Consider the following 16585-nt stretch of genomic DNA (forward strand, 5'->3'; position numbering starts at 1 on the left):
GCCTCCATATGACAGGTGGATCCCTATTCTACTCACCGAAGAAGGTGTGCGACATCATCATCGCCTGCTCCATGCTCCATAATTTAGCATTGCGACGCCAGGTGCCTTTTCTGCAGGAGGATGATCCAGATGACGGTGTTGTGGCAGCTGTGGAGCGAGTGGACAGTGATGAGGATGAAGCTGAGGATGAAGAAAACGACAACAGGGAGTCAGTCATACAGCAATATTTCCAGTGACACACAGATGAGAACATTTTCTGGTTTAACATTACATTAACTTTTACACGTCTACCTCTATCCTGTACCTACATTTCACTCACTATTTGTTAATTGAGTTGTACCCTTCCATTTCAGTTTCACAGGTATGGTTACCTATGTGTCAACTGCTTGCATCCTTGAAGGGCTTGTGATGTGTGACATTGGTATGTTAGCCTTACAATGGGTAACCCATTATGACACTGTAATTGATAATACAAAGTTCCAAATCATAGACTCACTCCAGATTTTTTGGACTTTCAAGGGTGTTTATTTAAGTGAAATAAAAAAATCAAAGAAGGTCGTAAAATGGGGATGGGTGATGGTGGAGGAATGTCCATGGCAGAGTCCAGTCTATTAGTCTCACAGGTGCACTGCCCATCTGGGCATTGGAAGTGGAGCTGGGGCAGTCCCAAGCTGGACAGGGTAACAAGGTGGGACAGTGGCGGCACAATCAGGGTGGTCTCATTTCCTGGCGGTGGTCTTGCCATCTTGCTCTGTCCTGTTCCTGGATCTCAGGTCCCGCTTGCGTGGTGGTTGTCCGTCTGCAGGGGGTTGGGTGCTGGTGTGTTGGTCCTGTGGCGGGGCGTCCTGTCCACTAGCGCCGGCGGAGGTGGTGGGCAGTTCGTCGTCCTGGCTAGTGTCAGGGGCCCCTTGGAGTGCCATGGTGTCCCTCAGGGTCTTTTGAATGTCCGTCAGCACCCCTACGATGGTGCCCAGGGCGGAGCTGATGGTCCTGAGCTCCTCCCTGAACCCCAAATACAGTTTGTCCTGCAGACGCAGGGTCTCGTGCAACTTGTCCAGGACCGTGGCCATCGTCTCCTGGGAGTGGTGGTATGCTCCCATGATGGAGGATAGGGCCTCGTGGAGAGTTGGTTCCCTTGGCCTGTCCTCCCTCTGTCGCACAGCAGCCCTGCCAGTTCCCCTGTGTTCCTGTGCCTCCGTCCCCTGGACTGTGTGCCCACTACCACTGCCCCTAGGTCCCTGTTGTTGGGGTGGTGGGTTAGCCTGGGTGCCCTGTGGTGGTGGACACACCGCTGATTGACCTGTCCTGGGTAGGGAGGTTTGGGCCCGCTGGGTGGGTGCTGTGCTGGTGTTACCAGAGGGTGGCAGCTCAGTGTTGGGCTGTGGCTGGGCAAGGGGAACCGACTCTCCGGAGGCCCACGATGGTCCGGGCTGGTCATCAGGATCCAGTGGGGCAGAGCTGCTGTCGTCACTGTGGGCCTCTTCTGGGGGTGGAGTGGTGTTGCCTGGACCCTCTGGTGTGGTGACGGTCCTTCGGGTTCCTGCAGGGGTATAGGAACAGGATTATTGCATCTGTGTGTGTCATGGTGTGCAATGGGTGGGTGAGCGTGTACCCCAGTGCAAGCATTCCTGTGTGGGGGTTGGGTGATGATGGTTGGGGGGGGTGTTCTGGGTATGTGCAGTGGGCATGCTTTAGTGAGGGGTGCCCATGCTTAGTTTTGTCATGCAGGGCTTGGTGTTGGGATGGGTGGTTGGTGTCATAGGTAGATTAGTGAGGATTTGGGGTGATAGGGGAGGGTGTGAGGTGTGTGATAGCATGCAGGTAGGGTGGGGGATGTTATAGTTAAGATATGACTTACCAGTGTCCCATCCTCCACCGACTCCTCCGAGGCCCTCAGGATGCAAGATGGTCAGGACTTGCTCCTCCCATGTTAGTTGTGGGGGAGGAGGTGGGGGTCCGCCGCCAGTCCGCTGCACTGCAATGTTGTGCCTGGATACCATGGAACGCACCTTCCCCAGTAGGTCGTTCCACCGCTTCCTGATGTCGTCCCGATTTCTTGGGTGCTGTCCCACAGCGTTGACCCTGTCCACTATTCTGCTCCATCTTCCTGGCAATGGTGGTGTGCTGCACCTGTGTCCCGAAGAGCTGTGGCTCTACCCGTACAATTTCCTCCACCATGACCCTGAGTTCAGCGTCAGAAAAACTGGGGTGTCTTTGCGGTGCCATGGGGTGGTTTGGGTGATGTGTGGGGTGGATTGTGTGGTGATAAGTATGGTGATGTGTATTGGTGTGTATTTTGACATGCGTGGTAGTATTGCTAGGTGACAGTGAATTGCACGTCTGTGTGCTCGGGTCTCTTATCTCTGTGCGTGTTCACGAATCTCTAGGAGTAGGGGTTTGTGGGTGTGTGTTTTATATTGTATTGGGTGTGTGGGAGTGGTGTATGTGTGGGAGTGGTGTGTGTATGTGTGGGAGTGGTGTGTGTATGTGTATCAGGTGTGTGTATTTCGAATTGTCCAATGTGGCTGTGTTTTGTATATGTGTGTGTATTTTGAGCGCGGCGGTGTGTATCGCCAATGGAATACCGCGGTTGAAAGACCGCCGCGTGGATTCGTGTGTCGTGATAGTGTGGGCGTATTTCTGTTGGCGTGACGGTGGAGGTTTGGTCATCGCCAGTTTCTCGCTGCCCTTTGGTGTGGCGGACTTTTGTGGATGTCTGTATTTTGGCGCTTTGCCTGTTGTGGGTCAGAATGACCGTGGCGGTTTACCGCGGCCGCGATGGTGTTATGGCGGTCTTCTGCACGGCGGTAAGCACCTTTTACCGCCGAGGTTGGAATGACCCCCATAATATTGACTTACAGTAAGTGCTAGATGGCACTCTAACATGCCAAACACAAACCCCAGGAAAGAGAATTCGTTTTTCTTTCCCCTCCCCACTGCAACATCCTGTTCCAAGCCTGCTTAAGCTAAGGGTTGACTGCACGCACTTGACTGTAGAGAATGGCGAGTCAACAGGCTTTATCCTGGAAAAAACACGACCCCCAAACACACACCTGCATTCACACATGCGCACATAAGCTAAAGGAGATCAAAACCAAATCAGGCTCCTCAAAGGATTCCAGCATCTTAACCCTGTCAATGACTTTAAGACAGTAGGCAATCACAAGTTCTTTCTAGGGTGGACATCTGCTGCCCACCGACGGAAAATCAAGAACGCAAGGAAGGATGCACTCCGGGAGCGCATCAACTCCTCCACACACAACTCGAAGGAACTCTTCTCAGTCATCAACAAGTTCACAGATCCCCCCCTCCGAAGCCACGAGCATCCCCAGTCACAGGACCTCTGTGACAAACTTGCCTCCTTTTTCCACCACAAGAACCAGGACATCTAGGACAGCTTCCTCATGGAAAATCCTGACACTGAAAACTGCGACCGACCCTGTAGGAGGCTGGCCTGGTTTGTAGTGGGTACCAAGGGGTACTTACACTCTGCACCAGGTCCAGGTATCCCTTATTAGTGTAGAAGAGGTGTCTAGCAGCTTAGGCTGATAGAAAAGGGTAGCTTAGCAGAGCAGCTCAGGCTGAACTAGGAGACATGCAAAGCTCCCACTATACCACTGGTGTCATATGCACAATATCATAAGGAAACACAATACACAGATATACTAAAAATAAAGGTACTTTATTTTTATGACAATATGCCAAAAGTATCTCAGTGAGTACCCTCAGTATGAGGATAGCAAATATACACAATACCAAAAATATGCAGTAATAGCAATAGAAAGCAATGCAAGCAATGTACAGTCACAATAGATTGCAATGAGAGCACATAGGTATAGGGGCAACACAAACCATATACTCCAAAAGTGGAATGCGAACCACGAATGGACCCCAAACCTATGTGAGCTTGTAGAGGGTCGCTGTGACTGTAAGAGCACAGTGAGGGTTAGAAACATAGCCCACCCCAAGACCCTGAAAAGTAGGTGTAAAGTGCACCTAAGTTCCCCAGAGAACACAGAAGTCGTGATAGGGGAATTCTGCAAGGAAGACCAACACCAGCAATGCAACAACAATGGATTTCCAGACGAGAGTACCTGTGGAACAAGGGGACCAAGTCCAAAAGTCACACTCAAGTCGGGAGTGGGCAGATGCCCAATAAATGCCAGCTGAGGTTGCAAAGAAGCTGCCACCGGATGGTAGAAGCTGTGGATTCTGCAAGTACGAAGAGGACTAGGAACTTCCCCTTTGGAGGATGGATGTCCCACATCGTGAAGAAGCTTGCAGAGGTGTTCCCACGCAGAAAGACCGCAAACAAGCCTTGCTAGCTGCAAGGGTCGCGATTAGGGTTTTTGGATGCTGCTGTGGCCCAGGAGGGACCAGGATGTCGCCAATTGCGTGAGGAGACAGAGGGGGGCGTCCAGCAAGACAAAGAGCCCACTCAGAAGCAAGCAGCACCCGCAGAAGTGCCGGAACAGGCACTACGAAGAAGAGTGAACCAGAGCTCCCCCGAAGTCACAAAGGAAGGTCCCACGACACCAGAGGACAACTCAGGAGGTCGTGCACTGCAGGTTAGAGTGTCGGGACCCAGGCTTGGCTGTGCACAAAGGAAATCCTGGAAGAGTGCACAGGAGCCGGAGCAAATCACGCGGTACCGAGCAATGCAGTCTAGCGTGGTGAGGCAAGGACTTACCTCCACCAAACTTGGACTGAAGAGTCACTGGACTGTGGAAGTCACTTGGACAGAGTTGCTGAGTTCCAGGGACCAAGCTCGTCATGCTGAGAGGGGACCCAGAGGACCGGTGATGCAGTCTTTTGGTGCCTGCGGTTGCAGGGGGAAGATTCCGTCGACCCACGGGAGATTTCTTCGGAGCTTCTAGTGCAGAGGAGGCAGACTACCCCCACAGCATGCACCACCAGGAAAACAGTCGAGAAGGCGGACGGATCAGCGATACAATGTTGCAGTAGTCGTCTTTGCTACTTTGTTGCAGTTTTGCAGGCGTCCAGAGCAGTCAGCGGTCGATTCCTTGGCAGAAGGTGAAGAGAGAGATGCAGAGGAACTCTGATGAGCTCTTGCATTCGTTATCTAAAGAATTCCCCAAAGCAGATACCCTAAATAGCCAGAAAAAGAGGTTTGGCTACCTAGGAAGGAGGAGGATAGGCTAGCAACACAGGTAAGAGCCTATCAGAAGAAGTCTCTGACATCACCTGCTGGCACTGGCCACTCAGAGCAGTCCAGTGTGCCAGCAGCACATCTGTTTCCAAGATGGCAGTGGTCTGGAGCACACTGGAGGAGCTCTGGGCACCTCCCAGGGGAGGTGCAGGTCAGGGGAGTGGTCACTCCCCTTTCCTTTGTCCAGTTTCGTGCCAGAGCAGGGCTGGGGGATCCCTGAACCAGTATAGACTGGCTTATGCAGAGATGGGCACCATCAGTACCCATCAAAGCATTTCCAGAGGCTGGGGGAGGCTACTCCTCCCCAGCCCTCACACCTTTTTCCAAAGGGAGAGGATGTAACACCATCTCTCTGAGGAAGTCCTTTGTTCTGCCTTCCTGGGCCAAGCCTGGCTGGACCCCACGAGGGCAGAAACCTGTCCGAGGGGTTGGCAGCAGCAGCAGCTGCAGTGAAACCCCGGGAAAGGTAGTTTGGCAGTACCCGGGTCTGTGCTAGAGACTCGGGGGATCATGGAATTGTCTCCCCAATGCCAGAATAGCATTGGGGTGACAATTCCATGATCTTAGACATTTTACATGGCCATGTTCGGAGTTACCATTGTGACACTATACATTTGTAGTGACATATGTATAGTGCACGCGTGTAATGGTGTCCCCGCACTCACAAAGTCCGGGGAATTTGCCCTGAACAATGTGGGGGCACCTTGGCTAGTGCCAGGGTGCCCACACACTAAGTAACTTAGCACCCAACCTTTACCAGGTAAAGGTTAGACATATAGGTGACTTATAAGTTACTTAAGTGCAGTGGTAAATGGCTGTGAAATAACGTGGACGTTATTTCACTCAGGCTGCAGTGGCAGGCCTGTGTAAGAATTGTCAGCGCTCCCTATGGGTGGCAAAAGAAATGCTGCAGCCCATAGGGATCTCCTGGAACCCCAATACCATGGGTACCTCAGTACCATATACTAGGGAATTATAAGGGTGTTCCAGTATGCCAATGTAAATTGGTGAAATTGGTCACTAGCCTGTTAGTGACAATTTGGAAGCAAAAAGAGAGAGCATAACCACTGAGGTTCTGGCTAGCAGAGCCTCAGTGAGACAGTTAGTCATCACACAGGTAACACATACAGGGCACACTTATGAGCACTGGGGCCCTGGCTGGAAGGGTCCCAGTGACACATACAACTAAAACAACATATATACAGTGAAATATGGGGGTAACATGCCAGGCAAGATGGTACTTTCCTACAGATCCCCACCCCCCCTTCTCTTCCCCCCCAGAACCCACCCAGACCTTCCACGGCTGGTCCACACTCACCACAGAGGAAACAGTCAACATCATGAACAGCATCTACTCTGGAGCCCCTCAGGCCCCTGCCCGCACCACATATACATCAGAGCCAGTGCATCCATCGCCCCCGAGCTTCATAACACAATCAACTGTTCCATCAGCACGGGCACCTTCCGTGAGGACTGGAAACACGACGAAATACGCCCTCTCCCGAAGAAACCTTCGGCCGACCCATCTGAACTAAAGAATTTCCGGCCCATCTCCCTTCTACCCTACCCCGCCAAAGTACTAAAGAAAGCAATCAACGCACAACTACGGAATTTCAACAAGGCCAACAACTCCCCGGACAGCTCCCAGTCCAGCTTCCGCAGCAATCACAGCACGGAGACAGCACTCCTGGCAGCCACCAATGACATCCGATTACTCCTAGACCAGGGCCACCCCGCAACATTCATACTCTTTGACCTCTCAGCAGATTTCAACACTGTCTCCCACAGCACTCTGCGCACCAGACTCCGCAAAATAGGAATCTGCGGAGATCCCTGGAATGGATCCACTCCTTCCTCTCCGGGAGGACCCAGAGGGCCAGACTCCCGCCTTACACTTCCAGACCCACAGGAGTCAACTGCAGAGTCCCCCAAGATCCTCACTGAGTCACACACTGTTCAATATATGCATGGCCCCTCTTGCTGCCATTGTCAGAAGCCACGGTATGAACATCGTGTCATATGCAGGCGACACACAACTCATCATTTCCCTCACAGAGGACCTGGACATGGCCAAAAGGAACTTTCACTCAGGAATGGAAGCTGTTGCCACCTGGATGAGAGAAAGCTGCCTTAAGCTCAACTCCGACAAGGCGGAGCTCATCATCTTCGGAAACGTCACCTCAGCATGGGATGACTCATGGTGGCCCACATCCCTCAGCACCCCCCTGCACCGACCGAGCACACCCGCAACTTAGGAATCATCCTTGACTCCTCCCTATCCATGACCTGCCAGGTTAACACTGTTGCCTTCTCCTGCTGGCACACACTCCGCAAATTTCGGAAGATCTTCAGATGGATCCCAGCAGACTGTTGCAGGACAGTTACCCATGCCTTAGTCACTAGCAAGCTCAACTACGGCAATGCCCTCTACGCCGGCACCTCAACTAGAAACATTAAAAAAAAATATACAACTCATCCAGAACGCCGCCGCCAGACTCATTCTGGTTCTCCCTCGCCGAGAACTAATCTCCCAACACCTAAGGACCCTCCACTGGCTACTGGTCAAGAAGCAAATCACCTTCAAGCTTCTCACCCACATGTACAAGGGCATACACAATGCAGGACCAGCCTACCTGAACCATCGTCTCCTTCCAAACCCTCGCCAGATCCCTCCGCTCCACCCAGATGGCCCTGGCCAACTTCCGTCGCATCCGGAAAACCACCGCCGCAGGACGATCTTTCACCTACACTGCAGCAAAGAGCTGGAACAACCTCCCCCTGCGCCTCTGACAAAGCACGTTTCTCACAATCTTCAGGAAGAACCTCAAGACGCAGCTCTTTGGATGAGGCTCCTCTTCTTCCCCCCAGCGCTTTGAGACCCTCACGGGTGAGTAGCCACGCTTTACAAATATTGATTAATTGACTACAGCTACTCATTTCAGTCCAGCATCCTGGAGGTCCATCTGGCTTCCCTGAACACCACTCTCAATACAGCTGCACGCCTAGTAAATGTTTTGTGATGACTGGACTGCATCTCTCCTAGCATGTCTGCTTTACAATAGTTCCCCGTCCAACCCAGAAGCAATGGTAACCGGGATCACCACCTCCATCGTAACATGCACAATGTGCAGCAGGAGGACCACCAAGATGGAAGTTTGAAAATTCAAAATGGAAAGGATTTGGTGCTCAACCCTTTCATGCTAGGCAAGAATGGTATGGAACTCAAGAGTTCCTGTTTAGATTTGGCAATACCCATCCCGCTACACTTCCAGAAAGAACTGCAGACTAATATTTTAAAGGAGCCAACAAGAGTGGAGAAAAAGAATCAACAACAATAAGCATTTCAGAATGTTCTTGGTTTCATGAGGTGTGCTATGCTTTGCGACAATTTGTGACATCTTTGATCGGATAACATTTAAAGGGGTCATTCAGGGTACAGAAAAACACAGTTCCCTTTACTCAACCTTGCACCTGTGCCATCTTAGCATCCTGGTGGTGGTGGTGTGGGTTAGTGTTCCAAAGGTGGAATGCAGTGTGATATGTTAGTGCTGCTGGGTGATGTCCTAGTTGCTGGGGCCACACCCAGTATATTTCCTGAGCATCAATAGGAACTGCAACTTTTTCAGAGATAAGGAAACCCCACCCTAAGTAACGAGCAAGTAGACAGCAGTATTAGGAACTATGCAATCTTTCAGAGAATCTTCCCTCTGCAAGTAACAAATACACCGCAGCGACATGCCCTAAAATCAGCAAGCGCACACTCAGCAGTTGGTATTTTGCACCATAGGATTATTTATTATACATTATTCATCTCCAAATTGTATGTATTAGAATGAATGTAAATATTATGAACAATTCAGCACTTTTTATACAAACAAGGGCGAAGGTAGGAAAGCCCCAATCATATTTCATCACACATCTCTAACCAATTAGTGTTAAATCCTTATTAAATGATGACATACAGCAATAGGCCTGGTGATGTAAAGCTGCCCTGTGTACCCTATTATGCCTGAAGTGGGAACTCTATTTAAACACCCACTACTGCAACAGTTTGATCTCTGAACCCCCACCCTCGCACCATTACCATAAATCTTTCCGATATATGGTCTTCTATAGGGCAAGGAAAATCAGCTCCTATATGGCTCCTTGGTTTACCACACAGAATAGTGAACAATACTGTTCATTCAAAAGGCAAGAAGTGTATTGCTGAGTTTTTTTTCCCCCCCTTCTCCCTTCCCAGTGGCACCTCTGGGAGGTAATCTCTTTTTGTAGTTACACTTTATCCGCAGTGTTGGTAAAGCGCTTGATAGGAAGGAAATGTTCCTTTTCTGGCACAACTTTAGCCTCAGAAAAAAACATGGCAACCACACGCATTCATTTCTTTAGTTGCACAATTTATTAAAAGTGTGTAAGCCTGCTTTCTAGGCACTATAGTTTTGTGACACACTTGAGCAGAGTTAAATAAGCACATTGACTTTTAATGAAAATTCCGATGGTTCAAGGCGCATAATAGGACAGTGTTTTCCTCCTAATTTTACTTATCCCTACTTCAGTAACAGTACCTGATGTGCTTGCACTATATACAGTCATGGTGAAGACCTTCTAAACCACTTACAAGGTTGAAACACCATCAATGTGATTATAGTCAAATTAAGGGATTCTATTTTTCTATAAATATTGGTATCTTACTTCGGGTTTGCGAAACCATCTCCCCGTTGAACTGTACATACACGTTTTAGCTGCCCTGTCATTTGTGCACAGCGTGATCACTGGTGGGATTACCAGTTGAAGCACATAATGGTCTATGTTTTGATGCACAGTTGCGAATAAAATTATCCGTTGACAATTGGCAATACTACATGAACCATTGTCTGCATGACAATAGTAAGCGAACACATAAGAACAAAAAATGGATTCAGGAAAATTGTACTCACATGGTTCAAATCATTTCTGTGTGGACTCTGCCACCTTTAAAGCAGTAAATGTTAGAAGACTGAATTAATGTAGAAATTCTAAATTGTCAAACAGAAGCACTTATTTAGGCATTCATGTTCTGGGGCGTCCACAAGCATTTAGAACGCCTTACTGGTACAGCTTAGAACATTGCGTGACATCCTTGCGTACAGAAAAGGACTTAAGACCCACCTTTTTAAGTTATACTTGAGGTGATGGCTCTGCAGGACTAGAGAAGCAGAAAATGTTAGTTGAGACATGACAGCCACTCCTACATATCTGCTAAGATTCTTCACTGTTTTCACTTCATTACCACTTATCTCCACTCAAGTTCCATTTCTCGGTTTTTGTCAACAATATTTTCATGAAGGAGTTCTCATAGAAATACTATTCCAATAACAAGTCATGTCTTGAGAGAAACCAAAGAAAACAACAACATCACTGACATCTCTCAGGAGAAATGGTGGCAATTCTACTATCAATAAAAAAGGAAGCTGCATCCCAAATATTTAACAGGTTCCTCAAAAAGATTCCCTCAGGGCATCCAATCTCCCTTAGCGTATCTATCTTGGTGAGGGTGTGGAAAATATGCAAATACTCCACCCGTCTCCACCTCACCCCCACTCAACAGATCAAGCGGTCCTGATCCACAAGGGCTGGCTCCTCCAGATTCTTAGTTTCTGTGGGTCCTTCGTATCCACTGAGCGCAGCTTCTGCAAGACTGATAGGGCAAGTCTCCGCTGCCTCATGCAATCAGCAGCACAATGTGGGGTAGGGGATGCACTCTCTCAGGGATTGTTCTTCTTAATTTCCTCTCCAAATACTTATTTTAAACAATGAGGGAAACTATTGTTTCAGCTACCCACCTGTAGCACAACAGATGCTTGTTCTGCACAGGAAACTGTCGGGTCCCCATGAAGAGATGGAACCAAAGAGTTCCTCTTTATTACCCCCCTCTACAGCTAATATCGGTTGCACGGTTTTGTAAAGCTCTCCAATATTTTGGAGTACAGCAGCGCAACAGAAGACATCTAACTATGAATACCCGGTGCAGTCTTCAGAGCTCAGTACCGCAATAAAGAGCCCAATACATTGCCAAAAGCACCCAAGCATTGCCTTAACCTCAGTGGAGGTTTGTGCAACAGTGATTTCAGAAATAAATATCTATGGGGAAGCAATGAGGTTAGTAAGACTTCATGAAATCACAGTCTGAGGATTTATAAAGAAACAGAGGTCTGGGGCACTTCTATAAATTATCTAAATGTTACAGACTGCTGGCACAAGCGCACCACGACTGGCTACATAGAATTCTCTTGAATAAACTATTAACGATGAGCGTGGTTCCTCCTCTGGAGCGGGCCCTCTCTACCACGTGAATGCCTTCCCTTTTTAGCTCCAAATCAATGCCCACCAAATTTCAATGTTTAAATCACTTCTTCTAAAAATGCAGTTAGAAAGCCCAATATATGCTGTGTGGTAAAGGAAAGACAATTACTCTAATGCATTCTGTACAACAGTGCTAGTTGGTAACAGCACTATAATAAGAATAACCAAAAACACAGCTCACTCTCCATCCACCAGGACCAATTTATTGAACGGATCCAAGATGCAGGTCACACCTCTGTGGTCTATAATCGCAGGTTCACCATCCCTTGTACTCTGGCCTCCACGCCACTCTCCACTGCTATAAAAACCTATGAAAAACACATTCTCAGCATTTCACAACAAAGTATGCTGCCTTACTGGAGACACGACCACACCATGCAAAACTGGCAACTTGAAAATATAACAATACCTCGTTATGCCCAAGAAAACCTACTTAAGATGAGGAGAAACAAAACATGCAAGTGACTGACTTTCTTGACACTCCCCAGCATAAGGTTACCATAGCAGTCCTCCAAGCAAGAGGGTTGTAGCAATCAAACCAGCAGGGCTTGTGGCAGCTAGTGCACCCTGAACGTGCCTCATCGGGCCAAGAAGATGGCAGTTCTGCGCTTGATGTGGGCGCCCAGGGAGTATAGAATTGGAGGTCACAGGCCACTTACTCCAAACTTTTTATTTTTTAAAGGACTCAATTAAATACAGCAAATATTTAAATCAGGCAGACGATGTTGCAGAAGTGATGGCATACGCAGAGAGCAGGGCGACAGTGGCAGACCCCGGAGAGGGGGCTGGGGGTCACCGGTACAGGAAGTCAGCCTGCAGGTTGGCGCCAATCTCCGCCTCCCACTTGTCTCCGTTGTTCAGAAGCTTCTCTTTGTTGTAGAGCAGTTCTTCGTGAGTCTCTGTGGAGAATTCAAAGTTGGGTCCCTGAAGGAGAAGAGAGGGGGACATGCATTACACTTTCAGCTTTACTGCCTAGCACATTGTAATTCTATTTATATAGCACTTACTACCCCTGACAAGGCGTTGAAGTGCTTTTCGGTGAGTGGCACGCTACTATGGAACCAAAAAAGGATGCATAGATGAAGAATAAAACACAGCAAAGGAGGACATCACCCCTTGCCTGTTTGATGAAGGCCAGTTTCTAAACCTAAGGGGTGTTAAAAACAGGTCTTGGTTGAGTGTGGTTAGACAGAATGCCGTACCACTAGTTTGACAAAATTGATCCAATGCCAAATCCTGTGGCTCTTCTGAGACCGTGATCTGTCTCGTCTCTAGATTTCATAAACATAGCCGTAACTTGAAGTATACTGCCTACTGTGAGTATATAGTTTTCTTTCAATATCTCTTAATATCTCTCATGCTTTTATAAGACTAGTCCCAACTTTCTTTGGCTATAGATTTATTTGGTCTGTTTTCAGCCAGCATTTGCTATAATCCGCTGATCTAACGATCATTTTTCAATATGCAATTATCGTTTAGGGTAAAGCTTTTCTCTTCGTAGGGTCTGCTGTACGAAACATCCTCTCTCCAAGTCAGCCCCAAAAATCAAATATGCTCTAGATGATATTTTAGGAAAATAGCTTCGCCTTGTGCCCTAAAAACAGTGCTTTAAGATCGCCGGTGTAATGTAAATGTTTTTAACATGAGTGAGACTACTCCAGGGCAGATTTCAGTTGGAAAAGTTTTAATTAGATGTGCTGCTGTAGACTGTACATTTGAAGAGTTTTCTGTGCGTTTCAAGTGCCAAAATGTGCAGACAGGATTCCTGTAAAAAGGGTGGTGCAGAAGCAGTGCCCTTTATGCAGAACATAGATACATAACTGGGGCTAAAAAGCATAGGGACCAGGTCTAAAGCAGCCTTGAGGGTCTCAAATGTGAAGGGTCTTTAATATGGCTGCACTTATACTGTAGTGCTAGGATGGTCAGCGACTCGCTTCCGGAAATAAGGAAACACAAAAACGTATCTTCTGTAGAAGCCGGGTTTAAATGTTTACATTTGGCACTGATGTAGCTAATCTGCCAGCATGAGTGCGTTCTGACAATGGTTAAATAATATTACGTCCCTTAAGGTTTCTCAGCTACTCAGACCTCCAGTGAGGTGGCTTTACCACTATGTGCCTGGAACCCCTTGTATGAAGCACCTTCTTTTCTGACTCTGAGCCTCTGATGGGTAATTTAGAAAGTAATGTATGGCTGAAAAAGCGTGACTATTTCCTTGGTGATGTGGATGTCAGGGGACTAGACTGATGTTTGGGGTTACCTCAACATTGATTGTAGTCACAATGTCGCACAGTATGACAAGGAACATCTCAAGGACGAATGCTTCACTATCAATTACCTTCTATGACGAGTGGCACTACAACCTGGTCACAGACTGGGGCAATACTGAAGTCGAACTGCGGATTAGGGCGCTGTTACTTGGCTTAATGCAGAATCTGCTCCATCCTACCACATCACTGGTCACCAGCGGCTTTCTAGGGCCCCAAGAAGTTCCATTGATAAAATATCTAAACTCGGTTCTCACTAATAAATAGACAAGTTTATCTTGCAGGTTTCACGAACTCTTCCTCTCTCCTTATGTATGACACTGCAATGAGGAAATCTTTGTTCACCTGATAAAGCAGGAAGTACAATTAGTCCTCTACTTAGACCTTGATAGGAGAAGGTGTTAATCTCAATGCACCAATTACAAGGCGGGGGATGGAGGTAGAGAAACTGCTAATGAGTCAACAGGTTTCCTCTCTCTGCCCCAATAAACACCTGCTAGACCAGAAAGGAATGGCAGTGCTAACTGTCTGGTGCTAACACAGACAGGTGGTGAAGAAAGAAAGCAGTGTGGGTGACAGTGTGGACAACCAACTGTGAACTAACGGCAGCCACCCACAGCGGCAGCTCCTCCGCTATGGCGGAGGAGAAGCACCCCCCTTAGCCTCGCCCCCGCCAGCAGAAGCAGGTGCAAAACCTGCAAAATAAAACAATAACAAACCAGGTTTATCATCGTTTTATATTTAAAGGGGGCGGGGCAATTGGGTATGACAAGCAGGGAGTGGGAGTGGTGTGCACTCCCCTCAGTGTGCATGTGGGTTTGCCCGTCCGGGGCCGGCCGGCCTAACCCACATGCACACTGAGGGAAGTGCACACCACTCACTGAACTCTCTCCAACCCGTCCTGTGTTGCTAGGTTGGAGACAGCAGACACAGGCTCCCAGTCTGCCTTGGAGAGCAACCTGCAGGCGTTCAGGCCAATCTGGACGCTTTACTCATGCTGCCAGCAGCATGAGAGCAGCATTAGGATTGGCCACAGGGCAGGCTCGAGCCTGTGCCTGATGAGTGGAGATTGGCAGATAAGTATTTTTTTTTACTGTTTCTGTTTTGTGCATCCCTTATCCCACCCCTTTGCACCTACACCAGCTGCGACTGGCCATCCAATGCCCCATTTCCTTGGGCTCAACCTTCCCAGCTCCACTTGACATCCACACACGAAGTTACCAGGCACTCTTTAGGATTACCTCCCCTGGGTTTGCTAGCACCCTCTGTTCTTGGCAAAAGGGATTACTGGGGATTTCTCCTTAACTGAAGGCAGTCTGTGCACCCCAAGAAAAGTAGTTCCAAGACTTACAAGGTTATCTGCTCTTGAGAATCCCATGCATTTATGACAGTGCAGCTGGGTGAGTGGGTTGGGAGGGGTGGTGAGTGAGGATACGCGGAGGCAGAGAAATCAAGGAGGCTACAGGCAGCCCCAATATGTCATTCACTAGCCCTTGGCAACGCACCGACCCCCTCAGACCACGCCCGCAACCTTGGCTTCATCTTGGACCCTCTTCTCACCATGACCAAACAAGTCAACGCCGTGTCCTCCTCCTGCTTCCTCACCCTCCGCATGCTCCGCAAGATCTTCCGCTGGATACCCGCCGACACCAGAAAGACCGTGACCCACGCCCTCGTCACGAGCCGCCTGGACTACGGCAACACCCTTTATGCTGGGACCACCGCAAAACTCCAGAAACGTCTGCAACGTATTCAAAACGCTTCCGCCCGCCTCATCCTCGACATACCCCGCAACAGCCACATCTCCGCCCACCTGAGACACCTGCATTGGCTCCCAGTCAGCAAAAGGATCACCTTCCGTCTCTTCACCCACGCACACAAAGCCCTCCACAACAAGGGACCAGAATACCTCAACCGACGCCTCAACTTCTACACCCCCACCCGTCTCCTCCGTTCCACCAGCCTCGCTCTCGCCGCTGTCCCTCGCATCCGCCGCTCCACAGCGGGTGGGAGGTCCTTCTCCTACCTGGCGGCCAAGACTTGGAACACCCTCCCCACCAGCCTCAGGACCACCCAGGACCACTCCGTATTCCGGAGACTCCTCAAGACCTGGCTCTTCGAGCAGCAGTAACCCCCTTCCCCCTAGCGCCTTGAGACCCGCATGGGTGAGTAGCGCGCTTTATAAATGTTAATGATTTGATTTGATTTGACTAGCTATGGCTTCCACGAGGAGGCCCTACAGGGCCCGCCAGAAAGATAAAGGACATGCTGGTAACAAGTAGCGCCTAGCCATTTTACCATCATGGCCTTGCCACTCTGGTCTTGAAGGTTAAAATAAACAAGCAATGGCAAGAGACTGCTCGGGTGTGCGTGGTTGGAGGCCATGTCTCTACACTAGTTAAAACTGAGGCTTAGGATGTCTACGCGACTATGAGACACAGCACCGCTTTTGATGCCCTCTTAGAATAGCTAAGCAGTCAAAGAACGTGATTAGTCTAAAACCAAGAGTGGAAGAATAAAATACATTGAAAAACGTAGAACTCAGTGTGTAGTGGAGGGAGAGGAATGGAGTCTAAAAGAAATTAGGCTTTAATGAAGATACAAGAGGACTGTTCAGGAATCGAACTATTGAGAGATTGGAGTTGGGGTGGGTGCCTCAAAGCAGGGCATTATACTACTGCTTTTAGTTTCAGATTCAAAGGGACAGTGTACCTTTTTTCCATTGAGGACGTCTGCATATTGAGAGAATTTTAAAAAATATATTTTATATATATATATATGGAAAATGTCACTTACCCAGTGTAAATCT

At 48.7% G+C, this 16585-nt stretch overlaps 1 protein-coding gene across 2 annotated transcripts in view; it reads right to left on the reverse strand.

Moving 5' to 3' along the window:
- Nucleotides 1-12164: 12164 nt before the first annotated feature.
- NDUFS8 (NADH:ubiquinone oxidoreductase core subunit S8) overlaps nt 12165-16585 on the reverse strand; it is a 35641-nt gene continuing 31220 nt past the window's right edge. For both annotated transcript variants that reach the window (XM_069232954.1, XM_069232955.1), the window contains one exon: nt 12165-12433. In XM_069232954.1, the coding sequence (XP_069089055.1) occupies nt 12302-12433 (132 nt within the window). In that variant the 3' untranslated portion in view covers nt 12165-12301. The remainder of the gene's footprint in view (nt 12434-16585) is intronic.

Source organism: Pleurodeles waltl, chromosome 4_2 (assembly GCF_031143425.1).
Source record: "Pleurodeles waltl isolate 20211129_DDA chromosome 4_2, aPleWal1.hap1.20221129, whole genome shotgun sequence".
Lineage (NCBI taxonomy): Eukaryota > Metazoa > Chordata > Amphibia > Caudata > Salamandridae > Pleurodeles > Pleurodeles waltl.